Genomic DNA, 23,889 nt, shown 5'->3' on the forward strand with positions numbered 1-23,889 from the left:
GTACATTCTATTGCATATGAAGTGAAGAGTTCTTTTTTTATATGTTTAACTTTTCATACGCATAAACACACCAAAAACAGCTCAAAACAGGCAGGGAGGGGAAGCAGGGAGGGAAGGAAGGAGGGGCATCCAGGGAGAGGGCAAGTGGGGTGGGCTACAATCTCATATAATCCGGTCATGCATGGCATCCATTTTAATTATTTATACATTAAGTTTCAGGTATGGCAAGGTTGGCGGTGTCGAATCAGTGGGTAAAGCAAAAAAACTCAAAGAACAGAAAAGGGGGCAGGTTATAAAATCTGCCTTTTGTAGGCTGCTGGCAGAGTCCTCCCATGTTCAAATTGATTGGTGTAGTCAATAAGTGAAGAGTTCTAAAATGGACTATAATTTCAGTCTTTAGAAGGGGCAATCTAATGTCTGAATGGTTTCCTACATAAAAACAAATATTCTGCATTTAGAAAACTAGTAGATGAGGCTGGGCTGCAACTTTTGTCCTTGATGTGCTAGTTGTTGTTTTTTAACTTGTAGGAAGTTTTCTCACTCTCTGCAGTCTGAAGTGGTACATCCACTCTGTCATCCTCATATGCGGGCCAGGTCTCAGTTTCACTACTAAACTGAGCATTATATTGTGGAATATATGAAAAAATTGGAAATTGACTGCCTTCACGTCAATCCCAACTTATGGCTACCCTATGAATAGGGATTTCATGGTAAGTGGTATTCAGAGGGGGTTTACCATTGCCTCCCTCTGAGGCTAGTCCTCCTCAGCTGCCTAGGGCCTGCTCAGCTTGCCACAGCTGCACAAGCCAGCCCCTTCCTTGTCCGCAACTGCCAGCTGGGGGGAAACTGGGCTAGTTGGGACTATGCCGCTTGCCCACGGCTGCACAGGTGGCAGGGCACGGAACCCCTGAGCCACTCCCTGTGGGGTGATCTTTAGCTGGCTGGTGACACCCAGGAAACACGAGCGGGGATTTGAACTCACAGACTCTGGGACTCCCCACTGTGCTATAAATTAAATGGCAGTTCTATGTTATCTCTTTCAAATCTGAAAGGTCTGCCCAACTGCCCAGTTCATCCTTTCAATGCAAGATAACATAGGGAAAGTGTTCCATGTTGATTACAGTGGTTCCAATCATGATACATGCCCTGATCTCCTCTCGATTAGACTACTGTAATGCGCTCTACGTGGGGTTACCCTTGAAGACGGTCTGGAAACTCCAGCTGGTACAAAACGCGGCGGCACGCTTAATAAAGCAGACCCGCCGCCGCGATCATATCACCCCAGTGTTGATTGAATTACACTGGTTGCCAGTTGTATACCGGGCCCAATTCAAGGTGTTGGTTTTAACCTTTAAAACCCTATACGGTTCTGGCTCAGTTTATCTGAAGGAGCACCTCCAGTATCACCAAATATGCCGCCAAACAAGATCAGCCTCACAGGACCTTCTCTCGGTCCCACCGACTAAGACAGCTAGGTTGGTGCGGACCAGGGAGAGGGCTTTTTTGATCGTGGCCCCCACCCTCTGGAACTTACTTCCCTTTGACCTTCGGCATGCCCCCTCCCTGTTGACTTTTCGCCGAGCCTTGAAGACCTGGCTCTTCAGGCAGGCCTATGGGATCTCTGGGGTGGGTTAGGTTTTACACTGTATTAATGTAAGATGGTCTTCAGATGAGATGTTATGATATTAATAATGTGATGATTATGTATATGAGCAGATTGTATTTTATATTGTATTTTATATTGTACGTCGCCCAGAGTGTCCGTTCAGTCGGACAGATGGGCGTCTGCTAAATAAAATTTTATTATTTTATTATTATGACAGGAAAATCCAGCCTTAAAAAAATGGAGGAAAATAGAGTCCGATTTCTTTCACTAGGCCTAGCTGAAAAGTCATCTTGTGTTTGTTTGTTTTTAATTGGGAAATGGGAAGTTTTGATTATTAAAAATTACATTATTAAAACTTAGATGCAGTGACAAATAAAATCATAAAATGGGAAAAAATATTAACATGATTAATCTGATTTGAACAATAATATACAGTATTACCTAAGTTAATAAATCCTCCGGGAACCAAGTTCCTTTTAAGGAAGGCTTTTGAAAGGTGAAGCTGACTAGATTTGCTTTGCTAGGGATACATTTTCAAGCCTGTGCCTTTGCTTTGCTGGGGTGAAACTGACAAGCCTGTGCCTTTGCTTTGCATTAAAGAAATACCTTGCTTTCTCCCAAGGTTGAGGAGGGAGGGATCCAATAAGATTCAGAGGAGGGGGAGGGGTGCAGAATAGGCACCCTTTAAAGCCCCTGTTGAAGCTGCCCCCACCATCTATGAGCAGGTGTAGGAACCGATCCCTGTTCTTTCCTCTGGTACCAAAGTTTCTGTTAAAGTAATGTCCAGGAACGCATCTACTTTGTTAACTGAGGTATTACTGTATATTAAAGTATTAGACCAACTTCCTGCTATACAATCTGCCTGCCTTGTTGCTGCTAACATGGGGATTTCCTGGTCTTCAGAGGAGGAAGGAACTTTTGCTATCTGAAACATTTTAAAGGGATTCATGTTGGGGCACAATGCTGGCATTCATATTTTCATCTTACTACTTTTGTTGCTCTTGGTTAGAGTAGTTGGGGGGCAGTTTCTAAGGCTTTTAAATTCTGAAACATCTAACTGTTTTATTTTGTGTGTTCCAAACAAGTGTTTTTATAAATCTGGTAATGGTATGTACATAAAAGTGTGAGGTGTTGTTGCTGTTTTAACTTCTGCAAGTTCCCATTTGGGCGTTTAAGTGGATATTTGAAGAACTTGGTTTGCTTAGATAGTGGTGAAGGCACAGGATTTATCTGTGAGTTTGTATCTGTGCACATCTACAACCTCTCATGCACACCAGAAACAACAAGAATTTGTTCTTTGCTTCTGAACAAGCAAGAGAGGCAGGACACTGCTGTCTTCAGTTCAATGGAAATTGGCAGTGTCCCATCTCTTGTAAACAACAGTCTGACGTCAGCTCATGCAAGGCTGACAGCAGCACAACTTGAGAGATTTTCAGCTGGACAAGCTGTTGAAAGCCTATCATTGGTTTTGATAATCTTTGGCTATGCTTTACAGGATCCTAGATAAAAAAATGGATTTGCTAATGACAGAAATAATAGGCCAATTCCTGATGATATTGTAAAATCATAGTGATTTTTTTTAGTACATGCTGGTTATATTATACATATTCAGCATTCTGGTTTCTGCTATGTAATAGTTGTTTCATGGTCTATCTTTGCTGTTCAGTACTATTTAATTCACTTTACTAGAGGCAGGGTTTTAAAAATATGGCAATTTGAATTTTTCATACTGATGGAACTAATCAGTTTCATTGTAGTTTTTAATTTTTTTACTTTCACAGTGTTGTCCTATGCAGCATGTCACACGTTACTAAGTTCAAGTAACTAACTTTACATTTATTAGGAGTTAGTTTAATCCTTTTACCTGTCATGTTAGCTGCTCCATAACCAAAACTGAATGTGATAGCTTAAAGTGGGGGTGGTTTTGATTCTTCTCCTTTGTTGAATTCAGGCTAAATAATTGTAATTGTAATAGTTGGAATGCTGAACTCTTTGCAGCACAATCCTATGCATGTTTACTCAGAAATAAGCTCTAATGAGGTCAATGGGACTTATTCCAAAGTAAATGTGGATTGCAGCTTTGGGATGAAAAACAAAACACTTTCAAGCCCTCTGGCAACACAATTCTGTGCATGTTTTTTTGCAGTCAAGAGCTGAAATATATGTGAAGTTAAATAACTCTTTGCATTTAATAGATTTTTCAAAATGGAAATTGCTTTGGGGGGTTGATAAATATCAGGTAGGCACGGAGAGGGAATTTAATCCTTTCCTCCCTGGCTGTAGCCCTGAGAAATATCCCTATTCTGAAGGTGATACTTACATTGCAGGGTAATCCCCCATTGGTGACAATAGGGTATCCCCCCCCCCAAAAAAAAATGCTCGCTCCAGAAGAGGGATATTTCTCAGGACTGCAGCAGGAGAGAGAGGCTTAATTTCCCCTCTGTGCTTGTTAGATCCTGTTAATTATCAACTCCCTCCCTTTAAGTATAGAATTATCTTTTTTTAAAAAACAACAGCTCCCCAACAACTTGTTTGCTAAATGCAACAATTTGTTTAATTTTTGTGACTAGTAGGGCCCTAAGTCCCACTGTGTTCAATGCCCTTTTCTCCCTGATAAGAGTGCATTGTGGTGCAGAGGTTAAGGTGTTGGACTATGACCTGGGAGACCAGGGTTCGAATCCCCACACAGCCATGAAGCTCACTGGGTGACCTTGGGCCAGTCACTGCCTCTCAGCCTCATGAAAACCCTATTCATAGGGTCGCCATAAGTCGGAATCAACTTGAAGGCAGTACATTTACATTTTTACTCCTACCAACATAAGGAAGAAAGCTCCCTCCACTCTTCAGTGTGCCACCTCTGCCACTCAGCTAGGGCTATACCTTTTTGTTTAAAGCACTGTTGTGGTGTATAATAGCCTCATTTTAAACAAAACAAAACAAACCCTCCAGCATCAGTTCTTTGTGCCCCACAGTAGACCAATCACCCCACACTTGGAAATATTGTTTTATACAGTATTATAACAGTGCCCTGTTCCCATACCATCCCAATGAGAACTTGCTTAATCTGATATATGAGGCAGACAAGATAAATGTGGGGCACTGCTAGATCTGCCTCTTATTGCTCAATCACCCTGTCCTGTTCATTCTAATTTGGGGGGATGTCCCGATGATACCTTGCATTTGGATTTTTTTCAGGTTAAACCACTTTATTCCCTACTGTGGACATCTGATAAGTGAGGAAAAACTTCCATGCTCTGCTCACTCTGTGTGTTAAGGGGTAATGGTAGGATATAAAAATAAAAACAACCTAAAAAGGTCTGAGAGACCTTCAGTGGTCTGGACAATCCTTTGCTGTCCTGGCTTGCACCTGCTTTGAGGCTTGCATCTGGAAATGCCCAACAAATCAACACTTTACATGCAAGAGATGCCTGTATTCTGTGATTCTCATGCAAGCCCGGAAACACACAGTATAGTACGGGGGACATAATTCAGCTCCCGGGGAAACTCAATTTTCATTTTTTTAAAAGCACATTTTACTACTCTTGTGTGTGTGGGCATTGCCTGCCGAAATCTCCAAAGCCAGACATCTGAATGGCATCTCCAGCAGGGTAGGGCTTTAATATCCTGCATAGCTGTTTACACCTGCCCTGATTAGCAGCAGCAGAAAAAATTATGCAAATGAAGAATATGCAATTTTGTTTAATTTGTATAATTTTAAACTGGGTGAAGAAGTGGGCTTTTACTTTAAGCGCAGAGTACACAAGCAGTGATTAGTCTAATTATAAGTGATCAGCAGTGCTCTCCAGCATGTGACAATATTAGCTTAATGTTAATTGAACTTGTGGCTCATAGCATGATAAGCAAACAAAACAAAGGCAAACCCCTGGAGACTATTGGAATTCCTCTGCTGAAGAAGTTTAGAAGTATTAGGGCCATGTATTTGCAAACTTAACACCCTAAAAAGTGAATGCACACAGAGATACTGGATAAGCACATGTTTATTATTGCTTAACATCTTGCGGCTAAAATCCTACAACTTGCAGAATTTCTGTGCATTATTAGTAAAGTTGAATTCCCAACTACGTCAAGTGTGCAAAGTGAGAAAATGTGTAATCTACCCACGAAATAAACATGGGGGGAGGGGGGAGGATATGCTTTAGCAGTGTGCATTGTAAATAAAAACTGGAAGCAGTCAATAAAATATGAGAACATGTAACAGTGCAAATGATGTTTGGATTGTGAAGTATGCCATTGCTCCTTACACTGTTGAGTCATGATCATTCTTGAGACTTATTAGTAGCTGGTTCTGCCTGTAACCAACCAGTGAGTGTGACTGTTTTCCTTGCACACCAAAAACATGCTTGCTTTCAGAGCCTAACGTCAAAATCAGCATTTTAAAATGGTTTGCAAATGTGTTGTGTTGGTAACAGTGGGAGAATCAAAACAAACATAAAAATGACTATGCTACCCAATGGAAACATGAGGACAAAAAGAAGAAGTTCCCAAGGCTCTTTATATTTTTCTCGCTTTTTTAATGTGGGTGGTTCATTAAACAAATCTTTGTGCTACAGAGTATATAGCACCTTGAGCTGTATATTTGCATTCATTCTGTTGTGTGTGGTGGAGATATAGTTCTGTGTAGGACTAGTCAGTATTGTGGGTTTTGGCATCCAGGATTCTGAAGACCCGACAACAGTGATGATGTAAGTAGCCCATTTGTATCCATGTATCCTAGGAAGTTATCCCATTCCCATTTAATGGGAAGTAAATCCCATTGCGTTGAAAAGGAGCAGCTTTTCAAGTAAGTGGGCTTAGGATCACAGCCTTAGGTAGGAATGCAGTTCATTAAAAAATACTTGCATAACTTTATGGTATCTACAAAGTCAATTCTGTTTTTTGTACAGCTCCTAGCACACAATGCTCCTAGCATATAAAAAAATTAGGAGGGGGTGGTAAAAGGCCAGGGCTGGGCTTGTTCATCCCATCTTTTTGTAACAGAGAGAATTAAGATTCATTGGCAAAGGGAGGCTTATAGTTCCTTTGTAGCATTCACCAGTAATGTTTGTTTAAGGTCATACAGATCACAATTGTACCAGCCGTTATGATCATGCTGTGAGGAAATAATTTGCTGGGGTTTTTTATATAAATATATTAATGCTGCAAGACAATCATTAACCCTCAATTCACAATAAGATGTCATGAATCTAATGTGAAGGTGAGCCATCAATATACAATTAGGTTTTATACCCTGAAAAGAACAGGCATTTAGTGCAATCTCTCTCCCTTCCCCCCTGTTTAGCCATATTTTAAATAATGTGAACAATGACATCCATGCCAATTTCAATATTTAGGCATTTAATTCCAATATAGCCATGGCACCCATGGCTTCTCTGGGACCTGCATGAATCAGTCAGGGCAGATTGTGTAATCTGATGGAGTTGCTATTTCTATCGACTTATTCAATTAAAAATATTGTTTTTAAATTGTGGCCTCCAACACGACATTTTGACTCTTCCCTTTGGGCACATGCATGTCTGTGGCTGGCACTGCTCTTCTTTTCTCTATCACCCCAAATCTCTCAATGGAAAACTGTATGTCCAAAGCCATGGATGCCTTGAAGGGCAGGTCTGGTAGGGCTTGATTTTGTTTGCATGATAGTTTCTTTTTTTCTTGATCACTCAGCAATGGAGACGCCTATGAATTAAGGCTGCTATGGCAAGCCATAGGTATTGTATCAGCCTAGGCAGGATATTAAAATGCTGCTGATCTTAATTCTCCTGTGCATCTTCTTGTGCAAACACTGCATGAGCACTCTTGCACTTCTCACCAGCCACGCATCTTCTGGCACTCGGATCCTTTGCTGGTTGCCTGATCCTTCTTTACCCCCCTTATAGCAGGCCACTGGTGGTGGGAATACTAGAGTGCAAGCTTCTTCTGGTTTATGTTTCGTGTGTGTATGTTTGTGGGTTCTACTGATCCTTCAAGTGTAATTTTGAATTATATTGATGTAAAACAACTTGGATGTTCCTTGAGGTGGAGTGGAGTGAAAGGTGCACCTGTGTTTTAAACTAAAATAATGGAATTGAGATTTCTTCCGTATTCTGCTGCTGAAAAATGCTGTTATCTTGAAAGCACTAAGAGTGTGTGTGTTTGCGTGTGTGGTAAAAGTCTGACACGGTAGACTGCTAATGTCACCCACCTTGTGACATCTGTTGTGGAGAGGGATGGACCACAGCACAGGCAGGAACTGCAGCAAGACAGTGCAGAACTTGTCATGCCACTCCTTGTGTTAAATATTTATTTCACAGTGTACTGGGTACTCCTCATTATACAGGGATTGCACCGCAAAGATTCTGCCTGTGCTTTGTCACCTTTCCTGGAGTTTTTAACAAGGAAGGCTTGTATCAGTACTGGCCCGTTAGGAAAAAGCAAGTGAAACTGGAATCCCTGATGTATCAAGTGACAATCAATAGTGCATTATTTATTACAGACAATATTTCTTATGCCACACAAAATAGCTGAATTGCTACAAATTTGTGTTATTATTTCCTCACTTCTGAAAATACCCTTTTCAAACTAGTCATTGAAATTTCTTATGTGGGGAATAATTTCATTAATGGTTGAAGATAAGGACCCTGGATTGCAGGCCATAATGCCATATTTTCTGATACATTTTCCAAAGGGTATGCTAGATATTGTGATTCATGATATCTGAAGTCATATCGGTTCCTTCACAAGACTGAATTTAGAATGGATAAATTCAACTCATGTTTGCTATTTCCCCCCCCAAAAAATCAAATTTACTTGGGGGAAAAAGCAGAGAAAGAATTGCCTGAATAAGACTACCTGTATTATTATTATGGTACACAAAAGGTGTTTTCCTCAGTTCATATGCCCTTTACGTCCTTTAGGGCACAGTGATCCTTAAGTCATATTGCAGTAGTAGAGGATTAGGGACTACAACTTATCATTCAAGTGGGTCATGGATAAGTGGAAGAATCTGGTCCTTGTTGTCTTAGAACTAAGCCCTTGTTGTCTTCACTTGTCATTTAGATAATGCCGAATAACCTTCTGAATTGTAACATACTCATGGGTTAAGATAACAGGTTAACAAATTCTGCATAGAAGCGCAATCTACTTGCCTGCCTGAAACTGAAGGTTCACAAATGCTTCACAGGTTTAATTGACTACTCTTGCTTATGCAGTTCACAAAACATTTGGATGCCAGCACCAGCCCTACCGCTAGGCAGACTGAGGCAACCACCTCAAGCGGTAGATGCCAGGGCCATCATCCCTGGCTGTTCCTCCTCAGCTCCACCAGCTATTCCCCTTTGTTGCCAGACAGCTTCTCCTACTCCCCCTACCCCAAGGTGTGATGGTGAATGCCTCAGGTGTGATGGTGGGTGTTACCCTGTCACCCAGTAATGAAGCAAGATTCAACTGCCAGTCCAGTCAGCTTCTGTATATGGAAGGAGGTGGGGACACCATCTTGTCTTTTGCTTCAGGCAGCAAAATGTCTAGGCCTGGTCGCGTTGGAGGCTCCCCTGAAGAGTCTACCTTTTTGGTATCTATACATACAGACTGTGTTTCTGAAGGCTTAAATTCTTGCTGCTAAGTTTGTAGCATGTAAAATTAGTGTTTCTGTGTTTTACACACACAGAGACACACAAACAGAGCTTCCTGGCCAAAGTAAAACAGGATAACTTGCATACAGAATAATAAAATGGAGCAATGAATGCAGACACAACAGCAAGATAAAACAATGCCATGAACCGCAAGTCAGCTCTAGAAAAACAGGTGTAAAAGCCTTCCTAAAAAGGAAGATTTTGATCAGCCTCCTAAACGCATGGAGGGCAGTAGGCAGCTGAGCCTCTCGGCAAGGTGTTCCAAAGTAACTGCTAGCAGCAACCAAACTTTGGATATGAAGCCCAATCAAAGAACAATTCATACCAGCTTCCAAATATAAATGCCATAAGATATTGGATCCCACACACCTCCACCTTGCAAAATGCCGTAACCGAATGGACTGCTTCATATGTTAGTTTTCCCTAATGCAAGGGTACCCATAAGTAAGGAAATGTGCTTTCACATAATGTAGAAAACTCATGTGAGGATTGGCTCCAGATCTGCCATATGCATAGTTGGATACCCCTCTTCCAAGGTCAGGTTTACCAAATATGTGGATTGGATATTGGGGAACAGATGCACATGGCCTTCCCCCGCAGTACAATCAGCCGTGTTTCGCTTCTCAAAAGTATTCTTGTATGAAGTGGCTCAATGATGCCGGTAGTAAACCTCCAAAGTACTATCTCGGCAGCGATGTCCCGGTGTCATTGCTAGGGTTTCTTGTACATAGGATAAAGCTTGTAATATTACCAGTACCAAAGCTTCTGTTTTGACTGGCCAGTTCCCACCAGTCCCAGCCAGCCTGCCCAGTGGACAGTGATGATAGGAGTTGTAGTCTAACAGTATATGGAGGATACCAGGTGGGGAAGACTAGTCCAGACACAGAAAATGTACACATCTGTGGGAGTGAGGCAGTCCACTTGAACGAAAGGCGGAGAGGAAGGCCATCGAAATGGAAGACCGGGAAACTTTGGTAGCAGGAGAATGTGGCTTGCTCAGGCTTTCTTCCTATTCAAAACCCGTCTGCGTGTTAATATGACAGCCTGCTAAATTGTTGCAGTTATATTACGCACGGACATATGTGTCTATCAAGCAGCTGTTTTTTAGCTAAATAAAATGGACAGAAATTGTGTGCCTGTGCACTTTTAAGAATATTTTCAGTGTTGTAGCCCCCCTTGAAAAATGACAATAAATGCATGAATTGGTTTTTAAAGAAGCTGTCCTCTATGTAAGTCTATGTAATTTCAGTGGTAACTTGAAAGGAAAAAACTGAGGCAAAAGGGAGGAAACTTCTTGACAAAGAAAACACGCTACTGTCTCTTTGGCATTTATTTCCTTCCCCCTTTTCTATGAGTGACAGGAGGTAAGGAGCTGGAACAGCTGCTGGCCAAAGGCAGGTTTTTTTTCAAAAAAAACCTTCCTTGCTGCAGTAGTGCTTATAAAGAGCGGGTCCTCCTGAGGGCAGCCGGAAGGAGCACACACACACACACACACACACACACACAATTTGCCAGTGGGAGGGTGTGGCTTGGGCAGCTGCAGAGCTTCAGCAGACGTAAGCCTGTGATAACCGCAACACATGGCAATAGTAGCTTTCTTTTTCTTGCCTTGCTTGGAAGAGGAGGAATGTAAATACACATATTTGATTGAAAGGATTCTTGTGGGAAGCGTTATCTACAAATGGGGGGGGACCCCCACAGGTTTGCTTACTTCAGCATGCAGCCAAATGCCTTGTTCAATTCTCCTTGCAATTGGCTCAGTCGGGTTATTTGTGACACTTTAAAGCACAGCTGGGCTCTCCAGTTGCTGTTGGACTACAACTCCCATCACCCCTAGGACCTAGCTAGTATGCCCAGTGGTCAGGGACGATGGGAGGTATAGACCAGCAACATCTGGAGGGCTAAAGGTTCCTCATCCCTTTTCTGAGAGAACACTAAAGGCTTTTAAAAAACTAAATATGGGCTTTTGAGTTGTAAACACACATATCACATATCAGCATCAGTTGGGGTTTCTGCAAAGCTGACCAGTTTCTGAGCCCTTACAGCTCAGCTTTAAAAACGTATCTGAACTTTGCATTGACATGGAAATGTAGCTGTACCATGAACCTTAATCCTTCTTTGTTTTGGCAAAAATCTAGATTCCTTCACCAAACTAATTTTAATTAGGGCTGTCACCCAATGAGTTTTAATTAACTAAATCTGTTTAAATTTGCATATGAATTAAACACGAGTTCTGAGGAAAGAGGTGTTTTTTAAGTTTAGATGATGCATGTATGTGTGTACATCAGAGCAACCTGAACACCATTTCAGAAGACTTATTTCCTCTTGTGTGTGTGTGTGTGTGTGTATGTGTGTGTGTGTGTGTGTGTGTGAGAGAGAGAGAGAGAGAGAGAGAGAGAGAGAGAGAGAGAGAGAGAGAGAGAGAGAGAGCACTGTACCAGTGTAATTCACTATGGCCCAATTATATCATGGTGAACCATAGTTCATGGTTTACTGTGAATTTACTGGTCTGGGCTGTTTTGCTTCTTCCCGCTAGTTCCAGACAAAACAAACAATGGCTCATCATCATCATCAAATTTATCACCCACCTTTCACCTGTAGATCCTAGGGCAGGTCACCACAACATAAAATACATTATTAAAAACTGTTTAAAGCAAGTCACAGCTAGAGAGGGTCCTAAAAATATATCTGTCAAGTGTCAAAAGCCAGGGTGAAGAGCTGCATCTTCAGCATACAACAAAAACTGTACAATGAAGGTACCAGACACACTTGTGTGGGGAAAGAATTCCACAACTTAGGGGCTGCCTGCCACAGAGAGTGCGCTCTTCTGGGCCACCACCACCCAACCTCCAAGAGGATCCCCTCTGCCGATCTCAGCACCCGAGAGGATCTGTAGGGAAGGAGGCAGCCTCTCAGATATTTGGGGCCTAAGTCATTTAGGGCTTTAAACACAAATGCTAGTACCTTGCATTGGGCCCAGAAATGAACTGGCAACTAATGCAGCTGTTTTAAAACAGGGGTTATATGAGATCTAAATGGGACCCCAGCCAGTAATCTGCCTGCTGCAATTTGGACCAGGTGAAGTTTCTGAGTCATTTTCAAGAGCAGCCCTAAGTAGAGTGCATTGCAATCATCCAGTCTGGAAGTTACCAAAGCATGGAGGATTATGGCTAACTCATCTCTTTCTAAAAGGGGCCAGAGCTGGCAGACTAGCTGGAGCTGGAAAAAGGTACTCCTAGCCACTGAGGCCACCTGAGACTCCAGTGACAAGACTGAATCCAGGAGTACTCCCAGGTTACAGACCTGCTCCTTCCAGGCGAGTACAACCCCATCTTGGACAGGCTGTCTTTCCCTATCCCAGACTCAAGAACTTGGGACACATAGCACCTCTGTCTTTTTCAGGATTCAGTTTATTGGCCCACATCCAGCCCATCACCACCTTCAAACGCCAGTCTAACACTTCAACCACTTGAGAGACTTGTGTGTTATTCACATATTAATGACACCTCACTCCAAATCTCCTTAAGGCAGCTCCTGATGTCTGAACCAGGGATCGTGGTTTGTTTTGCTCCCAACAAACCATGATCTGTACCCAAGACTTGTTAGTCGCTTAATTAGCATGGTTGATTTGAGGAAAATGAACCATGAGGGTCAAAACAGCCCTAATTTCTGCATTCACAGTAAACCGTTAACTATCTGTGAACTGAGCCTATGTGTATGTATTTGTTTTCACATGAGACTACCTCTGTTGAGGAACTGAAGTCTCTAATCCATCTGTAGTCATGAACACTAGATCTGGGTGCTAACGTGTATTCAAAGGGTTGGATGAGTATTGTGATCTAGATGGGGAAATGCACATGGGAGACTTTACATCTGTGGATCTCTTACTGAATTGAACAGAGATGTTTATGTGTGCCTTTTGAGATGTCTCCTGTCCATAGATCACTGTTTTATCTATGAGGTTAGGTGGTAACAGGTACTGATACATCTAGATACCTGATGATAAATATCTGAAATGGGTGCCCTTTGGGGAGATTCTGTGTCTTATCATTATTTGCTCAGATATTTCCTTAGATTTATGTGTAACTTTTCTGCTCCTTTTGAGAATATTGGCTCTTTAGATGGCTACATCTCTTGAGGGACTGTCACAAACCAAAAAGTTTTTTAATCGCATTCAAAGGCTTGTATGCTTCCTTGGACAATCTCGAGCTACTTTTGAAACTTGCCCAGGTTTGAAAGTGGCTTGCCATGCTTCTGAATTTTGGCCTATACATTCTGTAGAAAGTGAAATTCTCACATTTTTAATGGCATATTCTACAATGGTTTTAATATTGGGTATCCTGCTCTGTAACTGACAAATAAGATTTCAATTTTTATATCAAGGAAAACCTACTAGTTTTCAGTTGTGGCCTGTGTGTGTGTTCATATATTGTTAGTTGTGGTCCCTGCTGATACTAACAGTTTGGCTGAGAATGTGAAAATGACCACTACATAAACATGTAAGTCATTCATAATACTCTTTCTAACAAATGGTTACTAGCATATCCTTAACAATCTCACACTTGGAAACCAATATGTGGGTGCTTGCCTGGGTGAGGGAAGCCACATTGGGGCATGTGTCAAGGGAGTGATGGGGGAAGGGTGGGAGGCCAATGTATAGCGAGGCTGGGTGGCAGATGCTGGTGGGGAGCTAGGGGCAGGCCATGTCAGAGAAGAGGAACCAGGGAGAGATGCATAATATCTGTCCCTCGTTCCAGGCCTGTCCAGAGCCAACAGACAGCTAGGGGTGGCCAGTCTCCATACTCTGACCTTCGATTACTGCTGTGCAATGCCAGGTCTGTAGCCCAAAAAACATCCCTCATCCATGATATGATTTTGGATGAGGGGGCGGACCTGGCATGTATTACGGAAACCTGGCTGGATGATGCAGCTGCTCCTATCTTGACTGCCATGTGCCCGGCTGGGTTTTCGTATGCACAGCAGCCGAGGGTCGGTAGTCGGGGAGGGGGAGTGGCGGTTATTTATCGAAAGTCTTTGGTTTTCACCAGACCTCCTCTCTGTGAGACCAGGGTGGGAGATTGCATGTACTGGAGGTTGGGCCTAAAGTGCAGTGTAGGGATTCTGCTCGTGTACCGTCCATCCCGCTGCACGACGGACTCCCTGGCCGAGGTGCTAGAAGTGGTCTCGGATGTACGGGCGCAGTCCCCAAACCTTTTGGTATTGGGGGACTTCAATGTGCATTCGGAGGCCACTCTCACTGGGGCACCTCGGGACTTCTTGGAAACCATGGCTTCCTGGGAGCTGCACCTTATTTCTATGGGGCCCACCCTTGTAGCCGGGCATGCACTTGACCTTGTGTTTGTCTTGGGAGAGGAGGGAAGTGATCTGAAAATTGGGAATACTTCCATCATACCCTTGTCATGGTCAGACCACTATTTGGTGAAGGTAGACTTTTCGATGCCACAAACCCTCCGTGGGGGTGGAGGACCCATTAAGATGGTCCGCCCCAGGCGTTTGATGGATCCTGATGGGTTCCTGAATGCGCTTGGGGATTTGGAGCAGGCACACAGCCACTCGGCTGATGCCCTGGTGGAAGGTTGGAATACCGCAATCACCGGAGCATTAGACCGGGTGGCTCTGAAATGCCCTCTCCCCCTGAATAGAACTCAGACGGCACTGTGGTTTACCCCACGGTTGCGAATTCTGAGGCGGGAGGTGAGACGGCTAGAGCGCCGGTGGCGGAAGTCTCGCTCTGATGACGATCGAACACATGTTAGAGCTGCGGCGGCAACCTATCATGTGGCAATAAGGGCAGCAAAAAGAGATTTTTATGCTGCCTCTATTGCATCTGCGGAGTGCTGTCCCAGGAGACTGTTCCAAGTGGTCCGGAGCCTGGTCGGTCCAGTTGCTCCGGAACCCATGGAACATGATAAGGTCACCTGTGACGAATTTGTAAAGCACTTCACGGGGAAAATCGATCGTATCAAAAGTGCTATTCCGTACGCTGTGGATACAGTGAGTGAGCCAGAGGTGACCAGTGCTGCTCTGCTGGTGTGGGATAGGTTCTAGCTTCTTCCTTCTGATGAAGTGGACAAGGTGCTTTCAACCTTAAAGCCAACCACCTGCTTACTTGATCCTTGCCCATCATGGCTCATTATGAGCTGTAAAGATAAACTGGGCGAGGGGATCAAGCTGGTGGTAAATGCTTCACTGGAACAGGGAGTAATGCCATCAGCGCTCAAGGAGGCAATAATAAAACCACTCCTAAAGAAGTCCTCCTTGGACCCTCGAGATTTGAATAACTTCTGCCCAGTTTCAAACTTGCCATTCTTAGGCAAGGCAATTGAGCGGGTGGTGGCAAAGCAGTTGCAAGCGCACTTGGAGGAAGCAGATTATCTGGATCCATTTCAGTCGGGTTTCAGGCCTGGACATGGGACTGAAACAGCATTGGTCGCCTTGGTAGATGATATGAGGAGGGCATGGGATAGGGGCGAAGGCACCTTCCTTGTCCTCCTCGATCTCTCAGCGGCTTTTGATACCGTTGACTACGGTATCCTCTTGGACCTCCTGGAGAGGTTTGGCGTGGGAGGCACTGTATTGCAGTGGTTCCACTCCTTCCTGTCCGGTAGGTACCAAAGAGTAGCATTGGAAGAGGAGGTTTCAGACCCTTGGCCTGTCACTTGTGGGGTGCCACAGGGTTCCATCCTCTCTCCGATGTTGTTTAACATCTATATTAATCCGCTGGGGGCGATCATCAGGAGATTTGGGCTGCAGTGTCATCAGTATGTGGATGACACGCAGCTCTATCTCTCATTTAAATCTTCACCGAAGTTGGCTGTAGAAACTCTGTCCAAGTGCCTGGAGTTGGTGAGTGGCTGGATGGGGAGGAATAAGCTGAAACTGAATCCAGACAAAACCGAGGTACTGTTTGTGGGAGACAAGGGAAGGTTGGGGGATATAGACCAGGTGCTTAATGGGGTTTGTTTGCCCCTAAAGGACCAGGTCTGCAGCCTGGGGGTCATCCTTGATTCCCAGCTGTCCATGGAGGCTCAGGTTTCGGCTGTGAGCCGGGTGGCGCTGTATCAACTCCATCTGATACGGAGGCTGTGCCCCTACCTTCCCAACCATCTGCTCCCACCAGTAGTACATGCCCTGGTCACCTCTCGCCTAGACTACTGTAATGCGCTCTACGTGGGGTTACCCTTGAAAACGGTCTGGAAGTTGCAACTGGTACAGAATGCAGCGGCTCGTCTGATCAAAGGCAGCCGCCGGCAGGACCATATCTCTCACGTGTTAATGGAGTTGCACTGGATACCGGTTGCTTACCGAGCCCAATTCAAGGTGTTGGTTTTAACCTTTAAATCCCTATACGGTTTTGGACCAGTCTATCTGAAGGAGCGCCTCCAGCATCGGCAGGGATGCCGCTCAACAAGATCAGCCTCAGAAGACCTTCTCTCAATCCCACTGGTTAAAACAACTAGGCTGGTGAGGACCAGAGGGAGGGCCTTTTCAATAGTGGCCCCCACCCTATGGAATTCTCTCCCAAATGATCTCCGCCACGCCCCCTCGATGATGAGCTTCCGCCGGACTTTGAAGACTTGGCTTTTCCGGCAGGCCTTTGGAATGGGTTAAGTTTTACTGTTGGGTTCTTAAATTTTAATTTTTAATGTTCAATGTATTTTATCTTGTACGTCGCCCAGAGTGGCTGGTCAGCCAGCCAGATGGGCGACTAATAAATATAATATAATATAATATAATATATGATATGATATGATATGATATGATGATGATGATAATAATAATAATAATAATAATAATATTCATACCTCACCTTTCATAGAGCTTTAGCGTTGGTTCAATTTATTTTATCTAGACAGAAATACACAACCACAGAATTGCTTGCTTCCTTAGTAGAACAGCTTGGCTTTTGCCCAGGAGGTTTCTTCTGCAAGGGCTGGTCTGGAGGAGGCTTTTTACTATGAGCATCTAGGGTAGTGTCCCCCAGGACCCATCAGAGCCCAGAACTTGAGCCAACTCTTCCTCACCCCATACTATAACAACTCACTATCTGCTTTGTGTCTGTGTGCTTGCTTGGAGTCTGCTTCACTTGCATCACTGTGGCCTGTTTTCAGTCAGTGTGTGGGTAAAAGAGAGAGATATGGTATATGCAAAGGAATTCTATGCAGTCTACAGGGGTGGGAAACATTTTTGGCTCTGGCCCCACCCTGTGGTCCATTGTTGACAGGTGTACGCTGCAACCCACTTGACAATCACATGACATAATTATGGTATCACACAATTGACAGATGGATTGTCACACCCACCTGTCAAAATCCATTACATGGGGTTCCCAAGCTTGAATGGAAACCACTTCACCCTCCTTGAGCAAGGCACACTCAAGGATGAAGCAAGGTTGGCAATGTGCCTTGCTCCAGCAAAAAAACAACCGAGAGCCCACTTTAAGCTCCCAATTGTTCCTTTGAATCCCTGCCCTTACCCGCCCAACACCTGTTCATAGGGTTTTTGTGGTATGATGTCAGGCATAGGACAGGTGGGTGTGGCTTCCCCAAAATGGCTTTGCTGGCCAAATGGGGAGGCCTGGTGGATCAGTGGAAGTCCCATTGAGTTCATTGGGGCCGACAGCCATCTAAGCATACTTAGGATTGCAGACTTGTACTCGGTGTCTTCCCCCTCTGGGCTGCACACCTTAATGTGGTGAGGGGGTTTGAGAGTGTCGAAGAATCTGAGAGCAATACTGTCAGGAGTCTAGACCAAGAAGGTAGACTCCTAGCAGGGTCACCTAAGGCAGAATGGTCAGAGCTGAGATACCAGACTAAGATGCATCCAAACTCAGAGGAAGGCAATGGTAAACCACCTCTGAATACCTCTTACCACTAAAGCCCTATGAACAGAGTATCCAAAATGCAACACAAGATAAGATCCCCAGGTCAGAAGGCACTCACCGAGCTACTGGGGAAGAACAAAGGACAAGTATGAGTAGCGCTGTGACTAATGACGCAGTTGGGTCAAAGCCCAAAGGAAGCCCAGAGACTGATGCGCACACGTGCAAAAGGTTTTTTTTTTATTATTAAATTTTTAAATCGTCTGTTAGTATCTAAATATTCAGAGGGAGTACTGATAATTCAGAGGCTCTATACCTTTTATAAATGGATGTGAGGGTTTTCTTAAATGCTATGCAGTCCTGGTCAAACCAGGGCTTTGACGCCCACTCTAGAGAGCCTGGTCTCCATTGGTTTTTAAGGATTAAGGAGTTACTTAGAAATTTCACCATCTCCTGATACCACAAACAGACAGATGATGAAGCAGAGGCAAATAAAAGCTTATTCCTAATGCCTAGAGCTTCAGCAGAATATAGGGATTTAGCTAATTTGTTAGCAATAGCAGGGGACCATCTGATACGGGTGGCTCTTCTCTCCGCCGCTAGGTTATATAAAGGTTCTCGGTCTAATAGTAACTTTTTATGACCCGGTTTAAGTGTAAAGATCAAAGGGAGATGATCACTTTCCTCCCTGACACCAACTTTGCACCTGGAGATGTATTTCAACAAATTGAGGGAGATCACAATATAATCAATGGTGGACACTCCATGGCAAGAAATGTAAGTAAATTCGCCGTGCCAATCTCCCGCCATGCCTCCATTTAGAATAACCAGGTCAAGGGCATGGACCATCTGTAAGAAGCAGAGGCCAGCAAAATTACAGCCTTTGTCCTTAGATTGCCTACTTGGGCAGAAAAAGGGCCGTTCCACTATTGGAGGGACTAGATTGAAGTGTTCATACAATGCTGCATTGTTAGCGCCTGACCTTGCATTGAAGTTCCCTGCCAGAATAACAAAGGCTGGGGGGTACTTGGCCATAAGCTTGGTGACATAATCCTGTAATTTCGACCATTGCTCTCTTATCAGTTGTTTTCTAGATGCGGGAGGGAGGTAAATGTTGATTGCCAAAAAAGAATCATCTTGTATATTCAACAGTAAGGCGGTTGCTATATCCTCTAGCCCCTCTAGGCTCAACGCCATTGCGCCTAATCTGGTAGAAATCAGGGTAGCTAGACCACCTTTTGGCCGGCCACCTCCAGTGCTTAAGACTGCCTCTAGAGAATAACTTACAAAACCACTTAAGTGCAATTCCTCTACAGGCCAGGTCTCTTGGAGCATTATAATATGATGCTGATAGAGAAACGTGAAAAATGCGGGGTTGGAGCTCTTGTTGGACCAACCTGCCACGTTCCAGGAGACTAAAGATAGCAAAGCATCTGTCCGAAGTACATTATGTCAATTTAAGTGATACCTTACATTTCCTGTAGCAGAGATGTTATCTACAGAGTGACCATGCAAAAGGAAAGTCTGGAGTTGTAAACAATAGGAGCATGGAATGTGAGAAGCATGAACCAGGGAAAGTTAGAAATGGAACACATCAACATTACAATACTTGGCATGAGTGAGTTAAAATGGATGGGAATGGGACATTTTCAATCAGGCAACTACAAAATATTTTATGCAGGAAATGAGAAATTAAGAAGAAACAAGGTTGCTTTAATAGTGAGAAGTGATGTAGCAAAAGCAAGAGCTATAACGCAAGGTCTGAGCGAGTGATATCAATGAGAATAAATGGGAAACGTATCAACATAACCATCATCCAAGTCTATTCTCCAACGACAAACACAGAAGAAGAGGAATTGGAAAGATTTTATGCAGAAGTACAGGAAGAAATTGATCACACACCAAAACAAGATGTGCTGATAATCATGGGGGACTGGAATACAAAAGTAGGGAACAGAGAAGAACTAGGAAATGTGGGGAAATGGGGCTTAGGAGATAGAAATGAAGCAGGAGAAAAAGGTGTTGAATTCTGTGAAGCCAATAATTTGTTTCTTGCAAACACATTTTTTGAGCAACTGAAAAGACGACTGTACACGTGGACATCACCAAATGGTCAATATAGGAATCAAACTGATTATATAATTGGTAGCAGAAGATGGAGAAGTTCCATACTTTCTGCAAAAACAAGACCAGGAGCAGACTGCGGTGCAGATCATGAGCTGGTCATATCGAAAATCAGAGTAAAGCTAAAGAACAACAACAAAGCAATCATAACACCAAAATACAAATTACATAACATTCCAGAAGAATATAAAGATCAAATAAGGAACAGATTTGAGGCTTTAAACGTAGTTGACAGAGAACCAGATGAACTGTGGAGTGAGGTCAGAGACATTATCAGGAAAGAAATGCCAGTGGAAAAAAGCAGATAAGAGAACAATCAACTCATTTGAAATGTGGTGTTGGAGGAGAGCTTCGCGCATGCCATGGACTGCGAAAAAGACACATAACTGGGTGTTAGAACAAATTAAACCAGAACTGTCACTAGAAGCTAAAATGATGAAACTGAGGTTATCATATTTTGGACACATCATGAGGAGACATGATTCACTAGAAAAGACAATAATGCTGGGAAAAACAGAAAGGAGTAGAAAAAGAGGAAGGCCCAACAAGAGATGGATTGATTCCATAAAGGAAGCCACAGACCTGAACTTACAAGATCTGAACAGGGTGGTTCATGACAGATGCTCTTGGAGGTCACTGATTCATAGGGTCGCCATAAGTTGTAATTGACTTGAAGGCATATAACAGCAACAAACAACTTGTTATCTTTAGTAATGAGAAACCCATTATTAGTTAGCTCCACCTACTGTGATCCCTGGCTCCACCAACCATTAGTTGTCCTTCCCTCTGCCTCACCATTCCCAATCAGCACCAGTCTCTGCTGGTCAAGCCCAAATTAGATTGCAGGAACCAACTAGCTCTGGGATCAAAGTGGCTTGGCTGATTACCATAAAAACATAAGGACTAATGTTTTGATTTTTTTTTTCAAATAGGGAAGATGAGGTATGCACTCAATAAATTCTGCAGTGCTTTTCATCTATTAATAGTAAAGCATTTATTTTGGCAATGGATGTTTTTTAAGTGACTAAGAGAGGAGCCAAATAGACTGGCTGCTGTGGAAACTGAAGAACTCTGTTTCTCTGAAGAATACTGTGAGGCATGAATAGAAGGCAGAGTCTCCTCTGTGCCACCTTCCACTCTTGCATCATTGGCCTAGTTCAAGTTTGAGCTGGAATGACCACATCCTAGAGATGATGATAACTTCAAACTTTGCTCACATAATAGAGTGAGCTTTGGGAATTTTATTTTTGTTTAAAGGCTTGGGAGTAATATCCTAAGTTTACTTCCAGTTCCAGTCTCCATTGTTAAGTTTTGAATAAATAGTGATCTGGAGCAGTGGATAAAGAGCACCAGCTACTAAACACAATTTTTGACAGTCACCAAGGGAATAATCTAAGAAAAGCCACTTGAAGCCCCAGTCCCATTGCAGATACTCATCCCTAGGGAACACAATATTTCATGAACATAGAACCTGTACATTATTGTACATTGTTTCTACCTCTCCCAATCTCTTTTTAAAAAATATATTTCATTAATTCAATTTCTAAACTGCCCTTTGTCAGTGGAGGTCCCAGGCAAGGTAAATTGAAATACAGATACCAAACATTAATGTGACACAGATCTGCCCTGCCAGGGTAAGTCTCTTTTAAGTCATTCAACTTCTCTAATTTCCTGTTCTTTCTAAGCGGCCTGTTCACATACTTCCTGCCACTTCCAGATTCACCTGAGCCCTCCTTTTGAGGTGTCCTGTCTGCCAGGAGAAGACTGGACAATCCCCTTTGTAATCAACACGTAGTTTAGTTTTCCTTTCTGGTCAGAAGGTAAAAAGGGAACGATAGTAGCAGACTACTGAACAACACTGGTACGGCTGGCCTTCCTTGCGAGGCAGTTGTGGCCAGGCAGGAAATACAGTGAAAAACACCTAAAATTAAATCTAATAGTTTTGAAAGCCATTTGAGCAGAACAGTAGATAACATCCATGAACTTACTGCCACCTTCTCAGATCAACTTCCTCCAAAAGCCTGGGTGGTCTTGACATAATCTAATTTTGAGAAATGTCACTGTCTCTTTCCCACAGTGAGTGCTAATTCAAGCTTATCCTTCTCTAGGGCATGTTTGGGAAGACTTTTGGTGCCTTACACTTATTTTCTGAAATATCTAAGCATGTGGTAGAGAGTAGTCTTCATGTGACCCATAGATAGACATTTTGGGTTGGTTGACGTTTGAAACTGGCACAGCAGGCGTGGCCTGAGACATTGTCACTTGTCTTCCTGCTGAATCTGGAGGAAGGCATCACTATCATCAGTCCTCTTGAATTTTCTGGAAGAAGTGTATCCCGCACTACGCATCTCGTTCTGCATCTGCCTTCCACAATCATTCTATGATTGAATTTTTCAAGAAATCACAGGAGTATAAAAATAATGGGTAAATGAGGTTTCTGATACAGTACTCTGCCATAAGGACCAATTGACACATGTCATTTTTTATATGTTCACCCCAAAAATGTGATGACTGGATATGCAAACCTTTCCATAAATACATACCTACACTCATTGGCGAGCTATAATTGGTGCAGCAGCTTTTTGAGTGTATACTCAGTGGCACACTTAGAAGTGAATTGGTCTTGAAAGGGGAGGGGCAAAGATGAGGGATTCTGTGATGTCCTTGTATATAGATATTACTGTAAATATGGTAAGTGCAGGTTTATTAAGGTATATATGGTAAGTGGATTGAGTTAGAGGGGAGAGTACATGGGCTAGAACGCTGGAGAATGCTGTATGATGATTGGCTGAGTGTTTGAGTAGCTGAAGGTATAAATGAGAGGGAGGTGGTCGGTTGGTTGTGGAGTTTGGGTTGATTGGAGTTCTGTTGGTTGTGGGCTGGATGGTATTAGGCTGATGAGGCAGATTATATTTGACTAGAAACATAAAGAGTAACACAATATATGAAACCATATGCTTGTTAAATATCCCATAAGTAATCTTGCTATTTCCTGGTGTTTATAAATAAACATTTTCTTGGTTTACCAAAAGCCTGATGCTTGGCTGGGGCTTTCACAGACCAAAAGGGTGAGCAGGGTAATTACCAAGGTGGAGAAACAGTATCAAATGGTGGCAGCGGTGAAGAGATAGTGTATCATCAAGTATCCAGGGCAACCCAGGGCTGTATGCTTTATTGGCACAAAGATACAGGGGGGTTGTGGTCTGCAAGTGCACCCAGACACAAAGTAACAATAAGCCAGAAGGGGACTAAGGCAAAGTCCCAAGGTAATATTGTGAAATAGGGAGTGGCTGATGGTGCTGCCTAGCAGTGGGATCTTGCGAGATCTGTGCTAGAGCCAGAGAGAGAACAAATAAAACCCAGGATCCTGACTGGAGGGACCTAACAGGTGGTGGTCTGAGGTGGGATCCTGACAGACTCCTCTATGAAATGATCTGCCAGACCTGGCCCATGATTTTGCTCTTTTTCGTTGATAAGTCTGGGAATCCAGTTATATTTGAGTTGTCCTTGGTCCTTTTCTGCTAAACGTTGTCCTTGGTTTTTTGCTAAATGCCTAATTTCTCACATCCCCAACCTGAGTGGAATCCCAAAAGCAAGCCTGATAGTCCATTTTGTAGACTGGTTCCTTCATCCATGAAAATTTCTCACCAATGTTCTCAGTGGCTTGCTCATTTTTCAAGGCTTATTTTTAA

At 43.3% G+C, this 23,889-nt stretch overlaps 1 protein-coding gene across 3 annotated transcripts in view; it reads left to right on the top strand.

The window, feature by feature from the left end:
- Positions 1-23,889, top strand: part of SERTAD2 (SERTA domain containing 2) — a 163,431-nt gene that overhangs the window by 38,730 nt on the left and 100,812 nt on the right. Inside the window, exon 1 of one of the 3 annotated variants that reach the window (XM_061622245.1) lies at positions 6,291-6,309. The exons of the other annotated variants lie outside the window; for them this stretch is intronic. Within the exon in view, the coding sequence (XP_061478229.1) occupies positions 6,305-6,309 (5 nt within the window). The 5' untranslated portion in view covers positions 6,291-6,304. Of the gene's footprint in view, positions 1-6,290; positions 6,310-23,889 lie in introns of those variants that run through there. 3 annotated transcript variants of the gene reach the window in all.

Source organism: Rhineura floridana, chromosome 4 (genome assembly GCF_030035675.1).
Source record: "Rhineura floridana isolate rRhiFlo1 chromosome 4, rRhiFlo1.hap2, whole genome shotgun sequence".
In the NCBI taxonomy this organism is placed as follows: Eukaryota; Metazoa; Chordata; class Lepidosauria; order Squamata; family Rhineuridae; genus Rhineura; species Rhineura floridana.